Source organism: Melanotaenia boesemani, chromosome 1, assembly GCF_017639745.1.
Source record: "Melanotaenia boesemani isolate fMelBoe1 chromosome 1, fMelBoe1.pri, whole genome shotgun sequence".
NCBI lineage: Eukaryota > Metazoa > Chordata > Actinopteri > Atheriniformes > Melanotaeniidae > Melanotaenia > Melanotaenia boesemani.
In genome coordinates, this window is record NC_055682.1 from 18,866,260 (window position 1) to 18,887,441 (window position 21,182).

Below are 21,182 nucleotides of genomic sequence, written 5' to 3' on the forward strand. Positions count from 1 at the left end.
AAATCTGCAGACAGGTCTGGAAACCTGAGCGGAATGAACAAACAACGATTAAACAACGCTGAGAGAAAAAAAACTGACACAATCTGATTTTGGAAAGGACCAAGTGCTGTTACCACTGGGTAAACCAATAATCTGGCAATGACTGCACTGCCAAGCAGGTATAAATACTGTCACTGATTGCAAATGAGGTGCAGGTGAAGATCTTGGTCGCCTGGGAAATGGAGAGGCACATCCACCACAGCCACACACACCAGAGCAGGAACATGTACCACAACACAGGTGCATGTAAGCCTTTTTTTTTTTAAAGGACAATATGGCTTTTGCAGCTTATATCTATACAAAGGTATTTTTCCTGTATAAACTATTTCTCATATAGTTTATAGTGCCAAAGTTAGGTTAGTTTATTGTGAGGTTCCCATTATAGAATAATGACAGGTATTATCATAAACAGGAATTAGCATTAATGTTAGCATTATTTATACTTTATTGTAAATTTGCATAATGCTCATGGGGCCTTTTTATTGTCTAACATAGCTTGCTAACATAGCTGTATGTTTAAGTTAAGGTGAATGAAATCACACAAGTTTTTATTCAATTTATTGAAATAAGTCAAAGGGCTTTCAGTCAGAAGAACTTGTACTCAGGATAAAAACTAAACTAGCTATTTTGAATTTATTTACTTTAGAACAACAAATGAATCATTCCTGATGTTCACTTGAGAAATTTGTTGACTGATATGTAGGTTCAAGGACAAAGAGAACAGCAGAGGATGATGTGTGTAAAATGAAAAAAGAATGTTGAGTCATTAATCTAGATGGCTGGTGCACAGTGTGGCGTTAACCCCGGGGAGCAGCCATTTCTTAGCGATGCCACCCTCCAAATCTCCAAAAGATGAGTCATCATTGACCCAAGCAACTAAACGGGCAAGCTGCATTCACACATGGTCTGGTGTAGCAGCATGACAGTCCTTGGTGAGACACAAACTTGGCTGCAGTCAGTCAAAACTTTGGCAGTTTTTGTCTCGCAGGTGTTTTCTGTTAAATGCATCTTTCACTCTGTGTGCTGCCTAACTAAAACCTCTGTGCAGTCTTGCAAGTGTATAAATGTGTGTGTGTGCTTTGAATGTGATGCGTGAATAAGTCTGCAGCTTGCTTTCTGAGTGAGCTTGTTCCCCTAAAGGTTACCCTCTATAGCCTGTGATGTTTCTTCTTTTCCTACAGTCAAATGCTGCTCAGCTGTTGTGTGTGTGTAGCTTCTTAACGGTCTAGAGAACAATGTACCTTCCTGTCCCTCCTCAGCACACCAACACTCCCCAGTTACTCAACGTGGGTTAAAGGCCAGCATTGAGCCTAAAGCCAGCACCAGAACAGTCACCCTGACAAAGTTTAAGTGTCCCTTCACTTAAATCTCAGTTAGAATTTTTTTGCCTGTGACATGCATCACTCCACACTTTGATCATTGTGTCTTTTTTTAATACTGCAGTGACTTTACATGTGTAACTTTTAAATTAAAGTTATTTTAAGTCTTCAGTCTGGGCTTCAACTTTTCAAAGACAGAAGTTTTTGGGGTTTAATTCTGTACTGTAATCAGTGGGGGGGACTTAAAAACAGGAATGTTTAATGAGAGGACTTTGAAAAACTAATAAGTTTATAATACTCAAAGAGAATGCTTTAAAGGCTTTGGCCTTAAAGTATATCACACTTCCTCTATTGGTCCACCAAGCCAAGAAAGCAAAGAGCTGGCAAGACTTCTGTGGAGTTAGCTGCCATCCAACATCCAGGGTAACAGAATCAGTCTATTTATCAATACAATAATGTTACATTTTTATTTGTAGTCAAACCAGCTCAAAGATTTTTCTTTGTAAATCAAAGTGGTGGTTTGCGAAAGCAAATAATTTCCATCACCGTTCTGCAATATTGCCCACAATAACTTAAAAACAATACAGACAGAATCTGAGGTAAAGTAAAACCTAATCCAAAAATTTTCTTTACATACATATCTGCATCAGTAATTTGTGCAGCATCTTACATTAGTTGCTTTAGAATAGCGAATCTTCTTTAAATTGCATCTATATGTAGCTCTGTGAACATGAAGATGCTCCATAGTTTTGTTTAGAAATGGACACTCCAGGCTAGTAATCACTGTTACAGGTTAGAAACACGAATGTGTCACAGGAGACTACATCAAAGATGAAGCTGAGAATAAAAGCCCATCCTGCGGTGGCCTTAATCCTTCAACACCTGCGATTTGAAGCACGTTCCTTTGATGTGGTTGGTTCAGTTGGTGAGGAAGAGTCTAGATAGGGAGGGGAGAGAAAAAGAAAGGCTAATGGGTTGCTGATTTAATACAGAACCAAACTGAATGCAAGTTAAAATGACAGGCTGGTGGGGATCGCTAGCAAACCCTCCTATAACTCTTCCGTGATATATCCCCAAGAAGGTTTACTGCTCCATCTTGATGATAAAGTATTGTGAGGCACTGCTGACTGGATATCTGGTGATGTCTGGAGGCAATAAATACATAAAATTCAAAGCCAGCAGCAATTCATAAAGACATTGAACTTCTCTGGAAGCTCTGGACATTATTTCAAAAGCATCCTCCCATGAAGCGGACTACAGTGTATGGGATAGTCCACTCAAACGTCTCTACAGCCCCCACGTGGAAGTCACTTGTACTTTTAGCTTTTATGCTAATGTTTATGTGTGATTTTTAAATGAGCTTTTTTATTATTTATACTTACTGGTGAATGCGGCTTATTAAAAATGACATGTGTAAGTGTATCTCTAGAGTTTCCATCTGAATGCAAACTGTTAAAACTGTTAATTAAAGCATATAGGGAGTTATATATCACTTCCTCTAAAGCCTAGCCTTAGTACAGTGTAGGAAAGTCTAAAATAGTCAAAGACAAAGCAAAACCAGGTCGAGCAGCCCCTAGAGGCAGCTTGTTACCCAATCTCTGTGTGATGATTCCCTTGAGTCTGATTTGCAAGAAAATTAAAAACACAGCATTGTTTGCACATTTTTCTATTAAAGCAACTTATCCAATCAGCAATGCCAGTTACAGAAAATTAATCACAAACATGGATGTTCATTTTTCAGCAAACAAGTTGTAAAAATTTTAGTCTTGAAATAAATAAGGTGGGGGGAAAATGACAATGTGTATAAGTTATCAAACACACCACCCCCAGCTGCAATGATATGCAAGCATTGGCAGTACAATACAATGACAAAATAGAACAATATGAAGACAAACAAAGGAAAGATGGATGAGCCCAGGGCAGCCTTGCCACCGCAGGACATTTTCTCTGTCCAGTAGGAGTGACGCTGAGAGGACAAAATCAGCACAACAGGCAACAAAGGAGAGGAGGAGGACGGATCCTGTGATTTTTACATGAGCATGTGAATAACTCCTGGACATCAGAGGACACGGAAACACACAAAAGGCTGGAGTCAAAGATAAGACCAGGAACATGTAAAATGTAATAGATGATGCATGAAAGCACTATGATAATACATATCCAGTGGCAACATGAATATTTAATCAGGGCTGCAGCTAAGAATAATTTTCTTAATTATAAACTGGTTTTTTTTTTTTTTTTTTTTTTTTTTGTATGGTGTGTTTTCTTTTATTCGCTAAAACTATTAATGTTGAAAACGTTGGGGACCTGAGTAGGGTGCATCTCCAGTATGCCCGTCTTTTCCAGTCTACACACAGAAATGGCACAAACGGCCAATAAATTTTTTGAATCTTGAATCGAAACAAAGGAACTTCTTTAATTAGACATAAGACTAGAACAAACCAACACTGGCAGAACATTTTCTCTTTGCTTACTAATCAATTAATTGAACTGCTATTTAAGTACTGTATTTAAATTGGAGTACAACAAACAATTGATCTATTTTATTTTATTCTGTTTCAAATTTACTTTCTTTTTGAGAATCTGGAACAAATGACTAGGTGGATAAAAGAAAAGAAAAATAAAAGGAAAAAAAGGAAAAAACAGTATACTAAAGATTTTCAGTGTGCCCCCTCTCCTGAGAGAAGTTACATTTTCATGATTTGGTATTATTTCTCCAGAGATTCACTGTACACGAATGACTGCCACACATAAAACCCACATAGCAACAGAAGGAAAAGGTTCACTGTTTCAGGCAAATCAGAGGGCAGGCAATAGCAACTCCTGTCAAACTGTAAAAATGATGATCATGTTGCTCACTGACGGGGTCCGCCACATACAATCTGCCTCCTGCCCTACTCACTTTAAACCTCTATGCATGTACCAACAACCAGCCCCTTTCCACAGTTTTTTCCCCAAACTCATGCATGTTGGGTGTCAGAAACTGGGTGTGGCTTCACTGTTGTCATGGCAACAGAGTTATCTTTGCTTTGAATCATCTCCAGTAGTTGTAGCATGGTGAGGAAAAACTCAACCGCCAACAGCAGAAAATAAGGTGCCATGTAAAATATTCTAAGGAGGAATACAGAGATCTGCGGAGTCAGGTGGAGTCTTTGCTTTCGTGCATGCATGTCATACCAATATGAAGATCAAAGCTGAGCAGACTTACATGAACAAAGCACTCAGTTGTTTTAAAGCAACTGCTATGTAGTGATCCATAAAACCTATTTCAGTGTGACAGTCATAGCCTCTTTGGCTTTCAAGAGTTCAAACTAGCATAACCCGTTATACCAGCAGCAATATAGTAATAGTGCTGTACAGCAGTATCTTCCTTAATAGACTGCTGCTGCGATAAAACACAAGGTTACATGGCATTATTGGGCTTAGCTGGTTCTGTGTTCAGAGCCGCTAGTGCCTGACCTGCAGACAACCCTGCCATGGAAGTTTTAGACCATAAAGCAGGGGTACTGATGACTACACACTGTACGAAGCAGGTGGAAATCTAATTTTATGGTGCTTAAATGGGAGCAACTAACAAAATAACTTAAAACTTTAATGTTCGTAAACCAAACAAATGCTTTGGCTTGTTCAGAACATTGATAGTGTATCAGAAAGGAAGCATCAGAGCTAACTTTGTTTAATTCAGCTAGGGTTTTCTACATCTCAATCCATCAATCAGCACCATCACCTGAAAGCTTCAAATCCAACCACAAGCTTTCACTGATTCACACTGACGCTCCATAGGGTTGTTGTATTTAGAATCCTTTTGTACTTCCCTCCTGGCAGCAACATAAAAAAAACACTCATCAAACAGTTTGTTCAAAACAGGAGTGTTCCTAAATCGTTTCATCAGACAGCCCTGTTCAATGACTATCATGCGGTAAATATTGTCATCTGGTGGTATGTTATAGTACTGCAAAGACTAACTTAAGTATGCAAAAAGACAGAAAGAGGACAAATAAAATAAATGAGTGGATGCATAGGTTTTATACTAATCAGATTATATTCCAGAAAATCAAAATGTGTGCTAAATCAAAGCTTGGATCTTTAGGGATAAATGGCAGACTGGACTAAGGAGCGCCTTTTGTAATATCAACAGCAATCAATCAAGGCATAAACTGAAACTGAAACTAAAGGCAGATAGGCTAAATCAGGATAAAGTAGTTGCTTGGAGAATTTATTATCTTCAGGTTTGCATGACAAAAAGAGAATGCTTCTTTTATAAAAACATAAAATAACTAACACCAAACATGTATGCCAGTTAGCACAGACTAGAAATTGTTATGCTTTAAAAGTCTCATGCTATTGTGGAAATGCTGAAAAGGGTTTTGAGACTCTGGAAAAATTTACAGAAGGATCTCACTCATCCCTGTTCCTCTACTAGGTAGGACAATGGATGGATTATGAATTAGCAGGTCCCTGGTTAACAATGTGAAAAAGGCTCCCCACTCATCCCACTAGGGGCCAAAACATACTGTAAGAGACACACAAGAGCTGCAAACCATGAAGATAAAATTTAAGGTTTTTCTGTGTCTCCATCCAAAGGAGCTCCATTTAGAGGAAGCTTTATTTTAATTTAGCTACATTCTTTGTTTTTTTGCATCTATTATGCCATGTTTACCTTTTTGCCCTATTTTGGAATTCTCTTCATTCTTTTGTAGGCCAATTATCATCATTAGCCCCCTCTGTTCAGTTTGTGTGTCCTGCTCAACTTTTGGATAGTTATTTTCTTTGGCAGATTACTTGTTTTGGTTTTTATTTTGGTCATCATGTGTGTCATGTCATTGTGCTTGTTTTTAGTCATGTTCCCATTTTGGTCGTATTGTCTTTTTGTACCTTCTTTGACCAAGCCTGAGCTTTTAACTATGAGGAAGTCTTAGTCTGTCTAAAATAAATAAAAAAAATAGACCAGTTTAGATGTGTGTACTTGTGTAAAACATGTAGACTGCAGATTCATTTAAATAACAGTCTTTGACCCTCACTCCAACGCCATCCACAACTCCAGCATAAGATAAAACGGTTTTTTTTCGCAGACGTGGGATTAATTTAGCCTATAAAACCACAGCTAGCAGTTTATTCCGTGCAGTTGTGAACTAGTTTGATTTGAACAAAGTGAGGTAAAATCTTAATTGACCTAACTGCTGTGAACAATGTATTGAGCACATGGTTTAGCAGCTAACAAAATTTGTTTCCGCTACTTGCTAGCTGATTAATACGAGTTTTACGACAAAACGCCCACACACATAAAAAAAAAAGAAAATATAAGGAAAAAAAATCCAGTCCCGTTTCTTCTCACTTGTTATGGTAAAATTAACATCCGGGCTGCTGTTTGGTCATCCATTGGCATGGGCTAATAGATCATTCCCACAGTTTTTATTAGCACTTGAATGCAACAGTTAGCGCCAAACTGCAGAACTGCGGGTTTTCAGAAGATGGCTATACTAACCTGCTTAACTGTACAGAGATACTAGATAAAAACCCACAACAACCTGAAATTTGGTTGTAATTTAGTTTTAATCGGGAAGGAGGCATGTTTCGGTTTAAAAGTGCTTGGTTTTCAAGCAGTGTGCCACAAGAGCGTCTCAATTTTTGGAGTAAGTATCAGTGTCACTGAGAAGAGCCGTGTCACGATTCAAGGGTTTTGAAATGTTGTGTTTGTAAGCGAATTATCTGGCTAAAACAAGCTAGTTTTAACATTATTCTGAATTATAGATATGTCTAACATCTATGTTACACCTGGTTAAAAGTATAAAGTTTTTAATTTAGCATTATGTTTTTAGTCTAAATCCAGTACATCAGGATGCTTCTGCTGTGTCATTGTTGATGGATGTGTATTGCACGCGCTTGTGGAGGTGGAAATGACCTGTTTTAATCACACTTTTCTTGCAGTATTGGAGGGTGGGAGCATCACGGGTTGGAGGGCAGCAGATTACCTCTTCAGTGAGGATGCAGCATGTCCTGATACTCTGATGTGAGGAGGTTAAAAGAGCTGAAAAGCTATGATCTAGATAACCTTTTTCTAAGCCATTTTCCTCAACAACAGATTTAAAGCCATGCACTTTATTTTTTTTAGGATATTTGGAAGCAAAGATTATCTCTGGAATGAAGTGACAGTTTTTCACAGTTTATTTCTGTCTGTCTGTGAAAAGCGGCAAAGTGTGAAATCGGTGTGTATTGGTCATTATGTGCTGCCTCCAGCGTCTGTACAGGATGGTAAGAATTGCTCTATTTTTATTGATTTGTTATAAGCCATACCCAGTCCTGGATATGTTTGAGAAGTTAGGAGGTCATAACAATATATGATGATTAATAATACTTATTCAGTTCTCTTAAATGTGCTATTAAAGGTAAATTATTCTTTGGTTGCTTCATCTCACTAACATGGCTAGCTTGTCATAGGGTTGATAAAAAGTTCAAACTATAACCCATACTTTTGTATTCTGTCATTTAAGAGGTGAGAAAAGTGGTTGGGAGGTTGATTTGGGAGTGTGATGGTGAACAGTCAGTTGCAGCGGTAAGGACAGGATACAGAATTTTTACTAAGTAAAATGCTAGTTAATGCTTTACTTGCTTTAACTAGGATGACTTCTGTTTCACAGAGCAACCATATGTGCCTGACTGAAGATGAATGTAATGAAGAAGAAGTCAGCAGAAGTGAGTAAGTTGACACTCCATCTAAATATTTTAGCTACAGTTTAACAGAAACAGGAAATTGTGCAGTAAACTAATTAAGTCCCTGCTGTTTTATTGACAGTTATGAACCATCTGATACCGACTCATCAGAAAGCGAAGCTTCTCCGTATGGTCATTTGAGAAACCCAGTTGATAGTATGCTCACAGGTGAAGTGTTTAACATGCTTTACTGTATGTTCCTGTTTAACCCTAGATTTAAGTGAGAATTATTTAAACATTAATTTTCAATATGCCATGGAAACCTGATAAAAACGTGTATTATAAAAAAAGTAGCAAGGAGTGACACAAAAGCATCCTAAAGAGGCTGAGTGTTTCAGAAGTAACCCAGGGAAGGGATTTACCACTCCGTGAAAAATTGCATTGAGAAGTAGTCCCATCATCTGGTTCCAGTGTGTCATACTCTGTCATCAAAACAACACTGAAACATAAATAAATTAAACTGCTGAAGAGGAACATTTACTGCAATCAAGGTGACATCTTTTCAAGAAATGCCTTGCTGATTTATGTAACACACCATTTGGTGCATATTAAAACACCATGGTCCTGTAGTCAAAGAGTCTAGTTGCTACACTGATCTGCATGCTGTCCAGACCTGTTACCCACTCATTAATGGAGGACAAACAGAACAAAGCAGGCACTGAACTATTGGTCCTACTGAACTGTTGGTTCGTCTCAGATTAAGGCTGCATGATAAAATGTTTCTAAATGTTGTGATTGTAAAAGGCTGCGATGACAAAACAACTTGTGATATTCAAAGAAATATTTAAGTACATGTAGATAAGCTCAGGTATATTCATGAGGGCTGCAGTCCACCTCTCCACCTGTGCATTCTGCTGAGACCATGCACAGCAGCACATCTTCCTCTAAGTGGAGTGCAGCCCTCATTGATTTACCTGTGATTGTAATACTGCTTTAATTTAAAATTTCTGCTGTGAAATTCCTATTCACTGAATTGCAAGCAATCTTTTGCATTATTGAAATTGTGCATGTTTATATTGTGGCGCTATACTATTTAGCATTCTTATACATAGATGCTAACAGAGCGTTTGCTAAAAGAAGTGATGATACTGTTGTAAACATGCCTCATTTTCAACATTTTACATGGTGCTTTTGTGCTACTGTCACTGAAACATAGGCTTGAAAAGACATGCAGAGTAGATCACTGTATGTAGTATCATGTTAGTGTCCTAACTTTTTATGACAGGTGACTGTATTTTTCCAGTATTGTTTCATATGTTAACACAATGTCTTTTGTCTTTGAATTGTTTCCTTACAGCGTACGTCAGCATGGACAGCCTGGAAAAATATCCAGGAGATCTTTGTGATGTCCATCTCAGACATTTACGATGCTCCAAATGTAAAGCCTACTATTTGACACATTCATAAGCACACACACAATAAGAGAAAAACATACACACACACACACAAGACAAAAAGCTAGTATAACAAGGCTAATACTCATTTATTTTTGTTGTAGTATCATTACAGTTCAGTCAGTCATTATATGTCAGTAATGCAATGATGTATGTTAATACATAGTGCATTAGGTTTGTTTGAAATAAAAACTCAGTGTGAAAATTTGTTTATTTATTAGACTCAGGTGGTGTAAAAAAATATAAATTGATACTCTGTCTATTATTTCTCCACCATATTCACTGACTTTAATGTTTCCTGGTAAAATAACACTCGTAGAAAAGTTCTTATGGGTTTTACTGTATTCTGTGTGAGCTTCAGGAGTTGAAATGAGTAAATAGGTTTATATGTATTTACTGTCGGTAGCTGTTAACACACACCAACATTTATTGACAAATTTAATGGGAGAATTTCTTAAGTTTGGTAGTCCTAAATTATGACTACACAGTACACAAAAACACCACCTTGTACTTCCATCCATCCAACGTCCATACCCTCTTATTCCAGTGCAGGGTCGTAGGGAGCCTCTCCCAGTTGCTCCAAGCCTAGAGGCAGGATATGGAAAGGATGAGTTACCAGTCTATCACAGAGCCACCTTGTATTTGTTTTCAGGATTATTTTAACTAGTATGAAGTGATACATGCATATCGAGATGAAAAGGTGAAAATGAAGTTTATGAACACAAAGGTTTTTTAGAGTAGCCATTGAAAGAATCTAGATTGTTGTCTTACCTGGTAAAATCCCATTTTACTCAAACTTAATCTGAAAGTTAAAATATTTAAAACTCATTATTATACAATTTAGCAGTTTTGAAGAAAGGAAGAAAAAAGGAAATTGGTGCTGTTTTTTTTATTTGGACAGTGGGTCCGCTCCTTAACCGTCAGCCGGGCCATGACCAGGGGAGAAGTGATGACGAGCGGCGGAGTTTGCCGTTGTCAAGAAAGGCTTTACCACAACATAAGAGGCATGGATCTTTCAGAAACTGATCATAAAACAACATAAACTCTATAACAAAGCCATAATTTTGTACGCATTTCATTCAGGTTGTAATCTGCAAAGTGCAGCAGTGTCTCTTAACGTATAAGGACTAGATTGGAACATAACTTCGCCAGAGCAGCAGAAAGAATCATAGCAGAAGTTGTTTAAGGAATCATATTAATGCGAAGATATCGACTGAACAAATAAAGGTCAAACATCGACATTATTTATCAATTTGGGACATCTGCAGACAGACTGATTTATTTATTCCACCTGTGCGGTTACAAGGGGCACGCTCACCGAACAAGCCGTCGGATCTGAGCGGCTTATCTGGGTGATGCCCCGGCTGATCGACCGCTTTCAACGGAGTGAAGACTCCGCCCACCCGGTTCGCCGCCGGGTCACCCAGGCGATAAATGTTGCGGATCAATTGTTAACAGACTCAAGTACTGGGGCGACATTTTAAAGTTTTATAATTTAAAGTATTTGTATGTATGATACTATAATTAGGAGAGTAAGTGCTTTAATTTCTTAAGAAATGTTAAACTTCCTCACCAGCATCCCCCCGCTGAATGGACTGTCCCGCGGTTCTTTGGCCAATCGGGGGCTTTGTTTTGGTAACACCCCGCAATGAGGAAACGGCAGTCCGCTGTCTGGACTTTAACACTGAAAAGGATTTCATGAAGTTGCGGTGCTTCTCTGTAGATTAGGACTCCTTAATTCTTTTCTTTTCGTCCTCGCCATTTGGATACACCAGTGTCGCTATTGTCATGGCTCAGGAAAATCTGTCCGTGGTTCTGCACTCTCAGGGAGACCTCAGGCTTGTATGAAACCCATCACCAACTTTAACCCCTACGTTCATTGACATTATGTGTTCAATAAAGCCTTTTCTATTTTTTTTCTTACAGGAAACTCGTCCTGTCCCCGAGCCAGGACCTAATGGTAAAGAAAATCTGCTCTTCTGAGGTGCAGTTTACAAAGCGGATGCACTGTAGCTGTGAGCACTGACTAACGGGCATTTATGTAAAATTTACTGAGCATTATTTAACACAATATATCAGCCTACTTAATAATTAAAAGTCTGATTCTTTGAAACTGATTTTCCTTCTGTTTATCACGGAATCTATTTGACTCCAACAAGAGATACTTTGAAACAGATTTGCTCATAAAATTAAAAGTGTACTTTGGTCAATTTAATATTTAAACCCCCAAAATAACACATTTATTAAGAAATCTGCATCAGATTAATTGATTGTGTCTTTCTGTGATGAGGTGTCCGACATGCTTTTTTTTTCTCTACTGTTTGTCTTGTTTTCCATTCAGAGGTTTTGCTCCAGATGCACTCTGTGGGAATCTGTGGGTCAGATGTGCACTACTGGCAGCATGGCCGAATCGGGGACTTTGTGCTCAAAAAACCCATGGTGCTGGGGCATGAGGCTGCAGGACGAGTGGTGAAGGTTGGATCAGCAGTCAAGCACCTCAAAGCAGGTAAATAAGCGTCTCTCACTACTGCAGACGTTTGGTTTGTATCTCATATTGCATTTCTAACAACGATTTTAACTCAGAGATATTAAATGACTTATGTCACTTTTTTGTTTTGTATTTTTTTTTTTTGTTTTTTTTTTTGTTTTGTTTTTTATTTTTGCATTCAGTGCCAACAATGCCTGTATTGTATGTATCTGTGGTGCTGTCATTTAACACATTGTACTTCACCTTGATGTTTTTGATATTCCAGCCTTATCACTTTATGGTACCATAATAATTTCAGACTGTCATACATTTATTGTAAACTTCTCATTTTATTGCCAGGGGACAGAGTAGCCATTGAGCCCGGTGTGCCCCGTGAGATGGACGAGTTCTTCAAAAACGGACGATATAACTTGTCTCCCACCATTTTCTTCTGTGCCACGCCACCTGATGATGGAAACTTGTGCCAATACTACACGCACAACGCCAACTTCTGTTACAAGTAACTGCTTTTTCCCCCATTTTCTTCTGTTTTCTTAGTATTACATGGCTTTGTACAAAGGAGATTACTTCAGAACTGCCAAATAGCTGACTGCAAGCTAACTCAGTTGCCTAATCATTGCATATATCCATGTCAATGGTTTCTATTTCCTTTTCTGTTTTATTTGTTTTTTTATTTTTTGCCCAGGTTGCCTGATAATGTCACGTTTGAGGAGGGAGCTCTCATTGAACCTCTCTCAGTGGGGATTCATGCTTGTCGCCGTGCCGGCGTAACCCTTGGCAGCACTGTGCTGATCTGTGGTGCAGGTAGAAATGAGCACAGACTGTTATACTTACCAAGTTTTGTTGTAATGTTCTTTTTAAAAGTTGCTACAGTTGCATTTCACTGCATGCTGCAAACTGAGTGCCATACAATGTCGATGCAAGTAAGGAATGTAATTACCACATAGTGGGTATCACAAACCTGAAATATACACTGACTCAACAAAACTTAAGAGAAAAAAGGCAATTAATCATAACACTTTGCGCAATACTTAATATTTAACATAGTAAGTCATGTTATGAAAACAAGCTAATGAACATGTAGACACTTGGGTGAGGACGAGTGCTGATGCACTGTCTACGAGTGTCATGTCACATTCTTCCTTTCTGCAGGACCTATTGGGTTGGTCTGCTTGCTTGTTGCCAAGGGAATGGGAGCATCGCAGGTTGTCATCACGGGTAAAACACAGTTCATTAAATCGACTTAAATGGAAATGACACAAGAGGCAGATTCTGATAAAGTCATAACTTTAATTTAACCTCATTTGCTGCATTCAGATCTGTCAGCAGAGCGTCTCGCAATGGCTAAAGACCTGGGTGCTGACTTCCAGCTGACCGTGAAGAGAGCAGATGAACCCCAGCAGCTCGCCAAGAAAGTCCAGGACTTGCTGGGAGTTCAGCCTCAAATCACCATTGAATGCACTGGTGTGGAGAGCAGCATCCAAACGGCCATCTATGTATGTAACCCAGTAGAATAATGAATCATGAAGTTTTCCACACGAACTGTAGACATAAAGAAAGACCGTAAGCCAATAATGTGCTGTTATTACTAAGTAATATGTCAAAAGCTGTCAGCCGTTGTGTGAGTTTCTGTCAGTGGCAGAAACTAAAGTAAACTTGCACAAGTATTGTGTTTGAGGATTAGACTCAACTTTGTCAGAATATATGAAAAAAATAACATTTAATGCATGAAAAGATTAAATTTCACCATCTAAGCATAACAAATTCAAACAATTCTGCTTTTACATTGATGTGTTAATGTTAATATGAGATAGTAACACACTCAGCGAGGTATTTACCTTCAACTATTTTCCATTTATTTACTTTAAATAGTTCACTCATTAACTTGTTTTTGCATTTGAGGAAAGAAAACTGGCAACTTCACTGGTTTTGAGTTGTAAAAACCAGCGTGTTTCAGTATCTGCAGACACCTAAGATATTACAATTTAAAGCAACTTTATTTTTTTCTTATCAGGGAACACGTTCAGGAGGTGTTGTGGTTCTGGTGGGCCTCGGTGCTGAGATGGCCACCGTTCCACTGATCAATGCTGCCGTAAGAGAAGTGGACATCAGAGGAGTTTTCCGCTATTGCAATACGTGAGAAAATCTGCTTCAATATTTTCCTCTACAAGAACTTCACGATCAACTTCTGAAGAAATCATTCAACATCACAGAGAATAAAACATTTGCTTTACTGTGTTGCAGCTGGCCGATGGCCATCGCCATGTTGGCATCAGGTAAAGTGAACGTGAAGCCCCTCGTGACTCATCGCTTCCCCTTGGAGCAGGCGGTTGCGGCCTTTGAGACCACACGTCAAGGTCTTGGGATAAAGATCATGTTAAAGTGTGACAAGAATGACCAGAACCCCTAATTTACCCACTGTTGTTAAACCGATCATCTGAAAACAACTCAGCATGACAGGCACAAACTGGACTCTGAACTCTGAAAGATAACAGAACAAGTTCAGTCACACACACACACACACACACACACACACACACACACACACACACACACACACACACACACACACACTGACCACAGGTCTGCGAAAGACATTTTTAGCCCCACATGGTACGGTTTTACTTTTTGTTCAACAAATACTTTAACAGTTTTATGTATATTTTTTTGTTTTCATGCATTGTATATTAGATATCATTTTAATTTTATAACAAAATAAAAATAAAATTGATTAATGATGCTGAAATAAAGAAAAAAAAGTATTTCAATTCTTTTGTGCAGAACGTGCACTACCTACCTGTCAACACCGAGGGGCACCAGAGGCTTAAAGTGGAATAAACAGGCAAACACTTGAACATATGCCATTGTCTATTTCTTGTAGTGTATTTTTTTTATAGCTGCCCCATGCTGCTCTGGAACTGGACATGACTTGGTGAGTGGCAGTGGCATTCATGTCTATAAAATGTTTCTACATGTGCAGTGCTCTTAGACGTCTGAACTACTCAACTCTGAAGCTGTTGTGTGGATGTAAACAGTGAGGAGCACTTCAGCGCAGAGCATAATGAATATTTCTAATTATTACTAAGCTCTAAAACCTGTGTTGTGTTTAAACTAGCAAGAAGCAAACATCCTCATTACCTGGTTTTTAAGAATGACTAAGCAGTCTGCTATTAATACCTCATTGTGATAACATTTTCTCTCATGATTGTGCATAAGCAACATATTGTGGGTTAGCTGCTTTTAAAATAATAAAAGAGCAAATACCACTAAAACTTTTGGTGTTGGCTCTCGAGGCAAGAAGATTGAAATCATACTTTAAATTTCTACATTAAATGAATGTAAAACACAATCACTAACTTTCTTATTAAAAGCTCTTTCACCAAACTTTGCACTGCAGATGTGTTGACCTGTAAAAGCAGCGTAACGCCTCTAGAAGTGGAACCATTAATGATGGCTGCATTCCATTTAGCTTCAGGGCTCTGGTAATGAGCATTCATTCCAGCATTAGTGTTGTTAGTTACACTCATGCAAGTCTTGTTGGTAATTTAAAAAGTTTAATTCAAAGTTGACTTACTTTCTGCAAGGTATTTCTGTTACTCCGTTTTCAAATTAAAATCTTGTTTTAAAAACGGTCTCTAATCATTAAAAAAAAGGTTGATGGGTAAAATATTAAAAACAAATTACAATGTAAACATTGCAAATATATTAAACTCTATATTTAACAAAGTGCAACATGTCAAGTGTTTTAACTTAAAAATGCTTTGTGGGGAATAAATAAATTCATAGCACCTATGTGTTTTTAAAAACACCACTAAGCTTTTGCTGTACTGTTGAGTGTGCAACATTCTTGCATGATATAAGATTTCAGTGTGCTGCATGTTATGTTTAATGATTCTCTAGATGTTTTCAGTGAGCATCAGGTCTGAGCAGGTCAATTTATGTCCCTATTGTACAGAGAAATGATTCTGTTGTAATGCCCTCTAACAGAGAATTGCTGCTTCAACTGCAGCCTCAGTTTCCTGCTCTTAGCTGACAGGTGTGGCACCCAAGTGTGACCTTCTGCTCTTGTAGCTCGTCTGCTTTAGGGTTCTATGTGTTGTGCATTCACAGAGGGTTTTCTGCATACATTGGTTGTAACCAATAGTTTTTGATTTACTTTTGCCATTTTATCATCTCCAACCAGTCTGCTCATTTTCTTCTTATATCAACAAGGTATTTTCATCCAGACAACTGCAGCTCACTGCATATTTTCTCCTTTTCAGACCATTCTCTGTAAACCTTACAAATGCTTTTGTGTACAAATCTAAGCAGATCAGCACATTCTGAAATACTTCATGCAGCATGTCTGGCACCAACAACCATGCAATGTTCAAAGTCACTGAAATCCTCTTTTGACCACCTTGTGCTGACCCTGACCTGATGAAGTGGCCAATAAGCGTATATATGGAAGTGTATATATAATATATACACCTATAAAAAGCAATAATCAGAAAAAAAAGAATTCCAGCCAGGTTCAGCCCAGGTTTTATTATCTTGCCACAATGACATGATACTACTTTACGAGGCATGCACACAGACAAAGTTTGTACGGTTAAAATTTAACACAATGCAGTTAGACCATTACTCCATGGTAAGGCTTTGTTTCTGTCACAGTGTGTGATTCACAGCTCTCTGTCCTTCTCAAGCCCAATGGCCAATGTACAGTTAGGCGGATTGTTGCAGTGACTAAACCTGTTGTTTGTTTTTTCTTTAACATGAGCACAATACTAGACGAGTTTCCTTTTATGTACAGACATTCTAATACTGCTTATGGCAATGAGACAGCTTGCACAACACAGTTACATTCACAGTCCACTCGTATGCATGAGATTCAGTCAGAACAACAAAGATGACCAACCAGGAGAGTGGCAGACGAAAGAAACGTCATTCTTCATACATATGACTTGATATCAAAAGCATAATTAATGCATGTTAATTGTTGCTTCTTATCTAAATGTGTGTTTTATACATGATATTTAGAAAAGACTTGTTGTTCAGAGGCTGAACTTGTGTATTGCCTTAAAATGCCGTAAATCAAAACAGGATATGGCGTTTCTCCCATAAACCCCTGCTGCAAGCATTGGTTTGATTCACATGTACAGTACATATTCAAACACGAACGCATCCCTCTTTTTGCGGGCAGCCACGGTGAAATCTGGCATGTAATTGTGCCTTTGCCATCATCGTGGTCTGCTTTCAACTCAACAGCAGGATTCAGTAAATATTTACAATGCAGCTGTGGCTCCACCCTCCCCACTGCCTTCAGTCGCAATATTAGCAAAATATGTATTTACATGGGAATAAATTAAGTAAGAGGAAAATGAAACTATATAAAAAGTATAGCAGGGATATTATATTGCATTACATGAATAAAAAAAAAATGTGACACATTCACTCGATAACTGTCCACACTGATTTGACCAAAAAAAAAAAACAAAAAAAAAAAAACAGACAGAAAAATTAAATTAACGGTTTTTACACACACGCTGCCTCTTCAGCTTGTTTAGATGGATTAAGCATCTCCTGACATGAATATGGCTGCTGCATGTTAAGCACAGACAAGGAAGAGATGATGAAGAATTGAAGTGGTCAGCCCAAAGAAATTAAAATAGACAAATGAAATGGTTGCTGCTTATATGTACATCGGCGTCTCCTGTCCTGTAAGAAGCCTGTACATGGCTGCTGGCATGGTCTTCATGTGGATCTGGAAGAAGAGAAATAACAGCACAGTGTCATTAAACTGGAGATAGTTGTGAACATAATTTTCAAACTGTCTCTAAAAAAACTTGGACATCTCATACAATGTAAATAAAAAGAAAATGGATTAATCTGCTAATCATTTGAACACCTTATTTGATTGACAATAATAGAAAAACAGCATATCAAAGATTGTAAAAGAAGCTTGTTTTGTTCTAAGATGTGCTTATTTACATCTTTATTCCTGCATAGTATATACAGAAGCTGTGGCATGTTTACTCCGGGGTTGCATCACTTCTTTGAACAACAGTACTCTAAGCATGTGTGAATTAAGGAGACTCATTTCTGCAGTTTAAATATTTTTTCCTTCTTGTCTGATAAGATTGTAGCTGCTCAAAGGTTCAAGGCTTCCTTTATTCTATTGTTCCTATATTATTAAACATTCAACCATGATTATTTATTGCTGACAAACATTACATTGTTTTTAAATTGTTAAACTATTTGGCCCAGACTTTACCAGTGGTGAGCCCTTGAACATATTTAGATCACACACATTCTGCCTCAATGAGATGCTCTTTATATTCCCAGTCATGTTCCTGACTGCTAACTAACTGTTAATCTCATTAGTTGTTTTATAATTTATATGTGTGTGTGTGTGTGTGTGTGTGTGTGTGTGTGTGTGTGTGTGTGTGTGTGTGTGTGTGTGTGCATGCATGGGGGGGTTCATTTTAACCAAACAATAATTTTCCCAGTAATTTTTTTCATAGGTTTTGTTTGCATCAAATGTAAAGTTAGCATATAAAAATAAAATGCTGTTACTTGTCATATTTTCTGTTAAATGCAGGATTTAGTTCAGCATATTTACCGCATCACTTTGAAGTTCTTTTTATTTATTTACACACACACAAAAAGAATCGAAAATGTATTAATTTATTTGTAAATGCCTGTGTGTGTTATCATCCTGTTTAAAGTGTATGTGATTGTGTTTGTAGGCATCATTTTAACCTCGCCAACAGAATTGGACAGGGCCTGAACAATCTTCTCATGTGCTGTGGCCACCACACTCTGCCCGTTGATCTCAATAATCCTGTGACCCACGCGGACCCCACCTCGCTCAGCAATGCCTCCTCGCATCAGACTGCATATCTGAAGAATAAAAAAAAAAAAAACACAAGAGGTTCAAGGTTTCTCTATTTGTTATTCTTAACACTGAACATGAAACAACGAAAACTGTCTCTCAAGGAACGGAGAACACGGACATTAAAACGATTTAAAAAAAAATAAAAATAGATAAAAGATAAAAGAATAAGAGAATGATCTCCTGTTTACAAGTATTTTGTTAAACAGAGCCGAGATTAATGCTACTGTTGTCAGAAATACAATGCTGATTGTTTCAGCAATCAAAAATTTTCTGAGTCAAACAGCAATTTATCACATGGTGATATTTGTTCCCAGTGTGTGTATCCAGTACACAGAAAGTAAAATAATGATATGACAGTGATGTGAAACATACACACAAACCACAGCTACACATTTATCTATCAGAATACAACTGGTTGTTTGGGGAAAAAAAAGAAAAATATAATCAGTTAACAATGTCCTTGAACTCAACCCAAAAGAAAATCAGCTAATACTTACGATGCCATTCTGGACACTGAAGCCCAGCTGATACTTCAGGTCTGGTCTCTTGATGAGGACTGTGGTTACAGGAGGGCAGCTAACAATGTTCATTTTCACCTGAACCTGGTTCTTTAAGCCCTTTATAACAGACAGGCAAACACACAAACATTAAAAATTAACCATGTGGCTGAGGGTTTAAAAACAAAGTTAAGTTTTATGATGTATTTAATAGCCTCAGCTGCCTCTTCTAGCCACATCCTCTTTGTCTGTGTACCTTAATGATTCCCTGACAGGTGGCGAGCGGCAGCCCCACTAGGCTGGTGTTGTTGATGGACATGATCTGGTCTCCGATACTGAGCTTGCCAGAGCGAGCTGCCGGCCCGCCGTTCATCATGTTGGCTAAGATAACTGTGGGCAGGATGGAGCCCCAGCCAGATTCTACGATCACCACACCCAAGATCTCCCCTTTACTCTTCTCCAGCTGCAGCTGTGGAGAGCCAGATTAAAAGTAGTTTTTATGTGTAAACATGAACAGAAACTCACCTAGAATAAGCACAACCAGAACACAGAAAACTGATTGAACCTACTATTGTGTAAAACCACATTTGAGCACAGTCTCGCCATAATTTTGCATCAAAAACACATTTTTCCAATAATACAATTTGCTGTAATTGGTCTGAATGGCACCTCATTCAGCCACACAATATGTTTGAGAATGTGTACTTTTTACAACAATATAATTCTCTTAGACACGGAGGACAAAAAAAGAAACAAAAACATTTTTGTGGCTGGCTTTTATGGACCAGAGTGGTGCTGCAACAACAGTCCTGGAACTCAGAGGGCAAAGCTGGCATCATGGAGCTTAAAAATTTATCAGCAGTCAGAGATTTAGCAAAAATGTTTACACTGAGGAGGATTAATACCTCTGGTTGCGTAAGACTGTTGCAGGCAATGTTGCAAATCAATCTGCAGCACTGCATCTCTGCACCATTGGATTTGTAGCAATTGTGTGTTAATGCAGTGACGTACCTTAATCTCCTAAACTCGCTGAATTAGTTTACATTATACTGGATGCTGCTTTCTGTGGGGATTTATCTCTAAATGGATTCTCCGTAGAATTTCTTCTCCCTGATCCCAAACATCAGTTTACAACTGGAAACTGAACTGAGCACAGATAATGAATACTGGAGGAGCACAATGTCGTGATCGCCTCTAAAGAAAGGCTTAAGAGACTGTTTTATATTCTTTAAGTTGGTGAAATTGCATCATGTTTGCATCATGCATGTCAGACTCTCATACATCTGACATCAGTTTCTATTGTGTCTCACCATGACTGCTTTTATTACTGTTTTTTTCCTGATATTTTCAGTAGTTACTAAAGAGCACAAAATCACAATCTATTTCCAGCACAGTGAAGAAAGTTGGAGCTTTATTTCTTTAAGACAACCCAGTCCCTCCATCACTACAATTGACTAATGTGCCTCCAAAATAGCATTTTGTAGTAGTTCCAGTAATACTTCTCTGCTCATACAGAGAAAATTGTTTCGCAGCTTCTGCATCTCCAACAGACTCGGTAATATTAAGGCGCAGAATTAACAAAAGATGAAATGTTACAGCAGAGCCGACATGCTCCAAGTAGATTTTACTGTACCATCTGTCTCTTAATCTGTCAAATTAGTTAACAGCTACAACAGCTGCATGTTTCTCTAATGGCCCAGCAGCACGAATGGGATTTATTTTGCAGTTTTTAAAAGTCTGAAAGTGTTTCTGTCTTGTTTTATTTCCTGCACACTGACACAAACAGCATATCTGCAGAGATAGAAAGGTGGATTTTGACTTTGTGAGGAATTTATTCAGGCAGTAAACATTTAACAT

General features: G+C 38.1%; 3 protein-coding genes across 5 annotated transcripts in view; 2 read left to right on the forward strand and 1 right to left on the reverse strand.

The window, feature by feature from the left end:
* Positions 1 to 6,781: 6,781 nt before the first annotated feature.
* terb2 (telomere repeat binding bouquet formation protein 2) lies at positions 6,782 to 9,663 on the forward strand. Of its 2 annotated transcripts, XM_041987002.1 has the most exons (7): positions 6,784 to 6,991; positions 7,287 to 7,368; positions 7,471 to 7,610; positions 7,850 to 7,911; positions 7,997 to 8,055; positions 8,152 to 8,237; positions 9,367 to 9,663. In XM_041987002.1, the coding sequence occupies exons 1-7, from the start codon at positions 6,928 to 6,930 to the stop codon at positions 9,474 to 9,476; spliced, it is 603 nt and encodes a 200-aa protein (XP_041842936.1). In that variant the 5' UTR covers positions 6,784 to 6,927; the 3' UTR covers positions 9,477 to 9,663. The 2 variants fall into 2 exon arrangements, with proteins under 2 accessions (XP_041842946.1, XP_041842936.1); XM_041987012.1 differs by lacking the exon at positions 8,152 to 8,237 and having other exon boundaries at positions 6,782 to 6,991; positions 7,997 to 8,047.
* A 1,473-nt stretch (positions 9,664 to 11,136) lies between these two features.
* Positions 11,137 to 14,486, forward strand: sord (sorbitol dehydrogenase). 2 transcript variants are annotated; one of them, XM_041990614.1, is made up of 9 exons: positions 11,137 to 11,305; positions 11,390 to 11,423; positions 11,805 to 11,969; positions 12,291 to 12,450; positions 12,637 to 12,755; positions 13,104 to 13,169; positions 13,269 to 13,447; positions 13,966 to 14,087; positions 14,196 to 14,486. In XM_041990614.1, the coding sequence occupies exons 1-9, from the start codon at positions 11,252 to 11,254 to the stop codon at positions 14,359 to 14,361; spliced, it is 1,065 nt and encodes a 354-aa protein (XP_041846548.1). In that variant the 5' UTR covers positions 11,137 to 11,251; the 3' UTR covers positions 14,362 to 14,486. The 2 variants fall into 2 exon arrangements, with proteins under 2 accessions (XP_041846548.1, XP_041846557.1); XM_041990623.1 differs by lacking the exon at positions 11,137 to 11,305 and having other exon boundaries at positions 11,384 to 11,447.
* Positions 14,487 to 16,458: 1,972 nt separating this feature from the next.
* The window catches only part of apba2b (amyloid beta (A4) precursor protein-binding, family A, member 2b), a 62,226-nt gene continuing 57,502 nt past the window's right edge, over positions 16,459 to 21,182 (reverse strand). Inside the window, exons 14-17 of the mRNA XM_041992411.1 lie at positions 19,582 to 19,794; positions 19,326 to 19,445; positions 18,693 to 18,833; positions 16,459 to 17,694 (exon numbers count right to left, since the gene is read on the reverse strand). Coding sequence (XP_041848345.1) covers positions 17,623 to 17,694; positions 18,693 to 18,833; positions 19,326 to 19,445; positions 19,582 to 19,794 — 546 coding nt within the window. The 3' untranslated portion in view covers positions 16,459 to 17,622. The remainder of the gene's footprint in view (positions 17,695 to 18,692; positions 18,834 to 19,325; positions 19,446 to 19,581; positions 19,795 to 21,182) is intronic.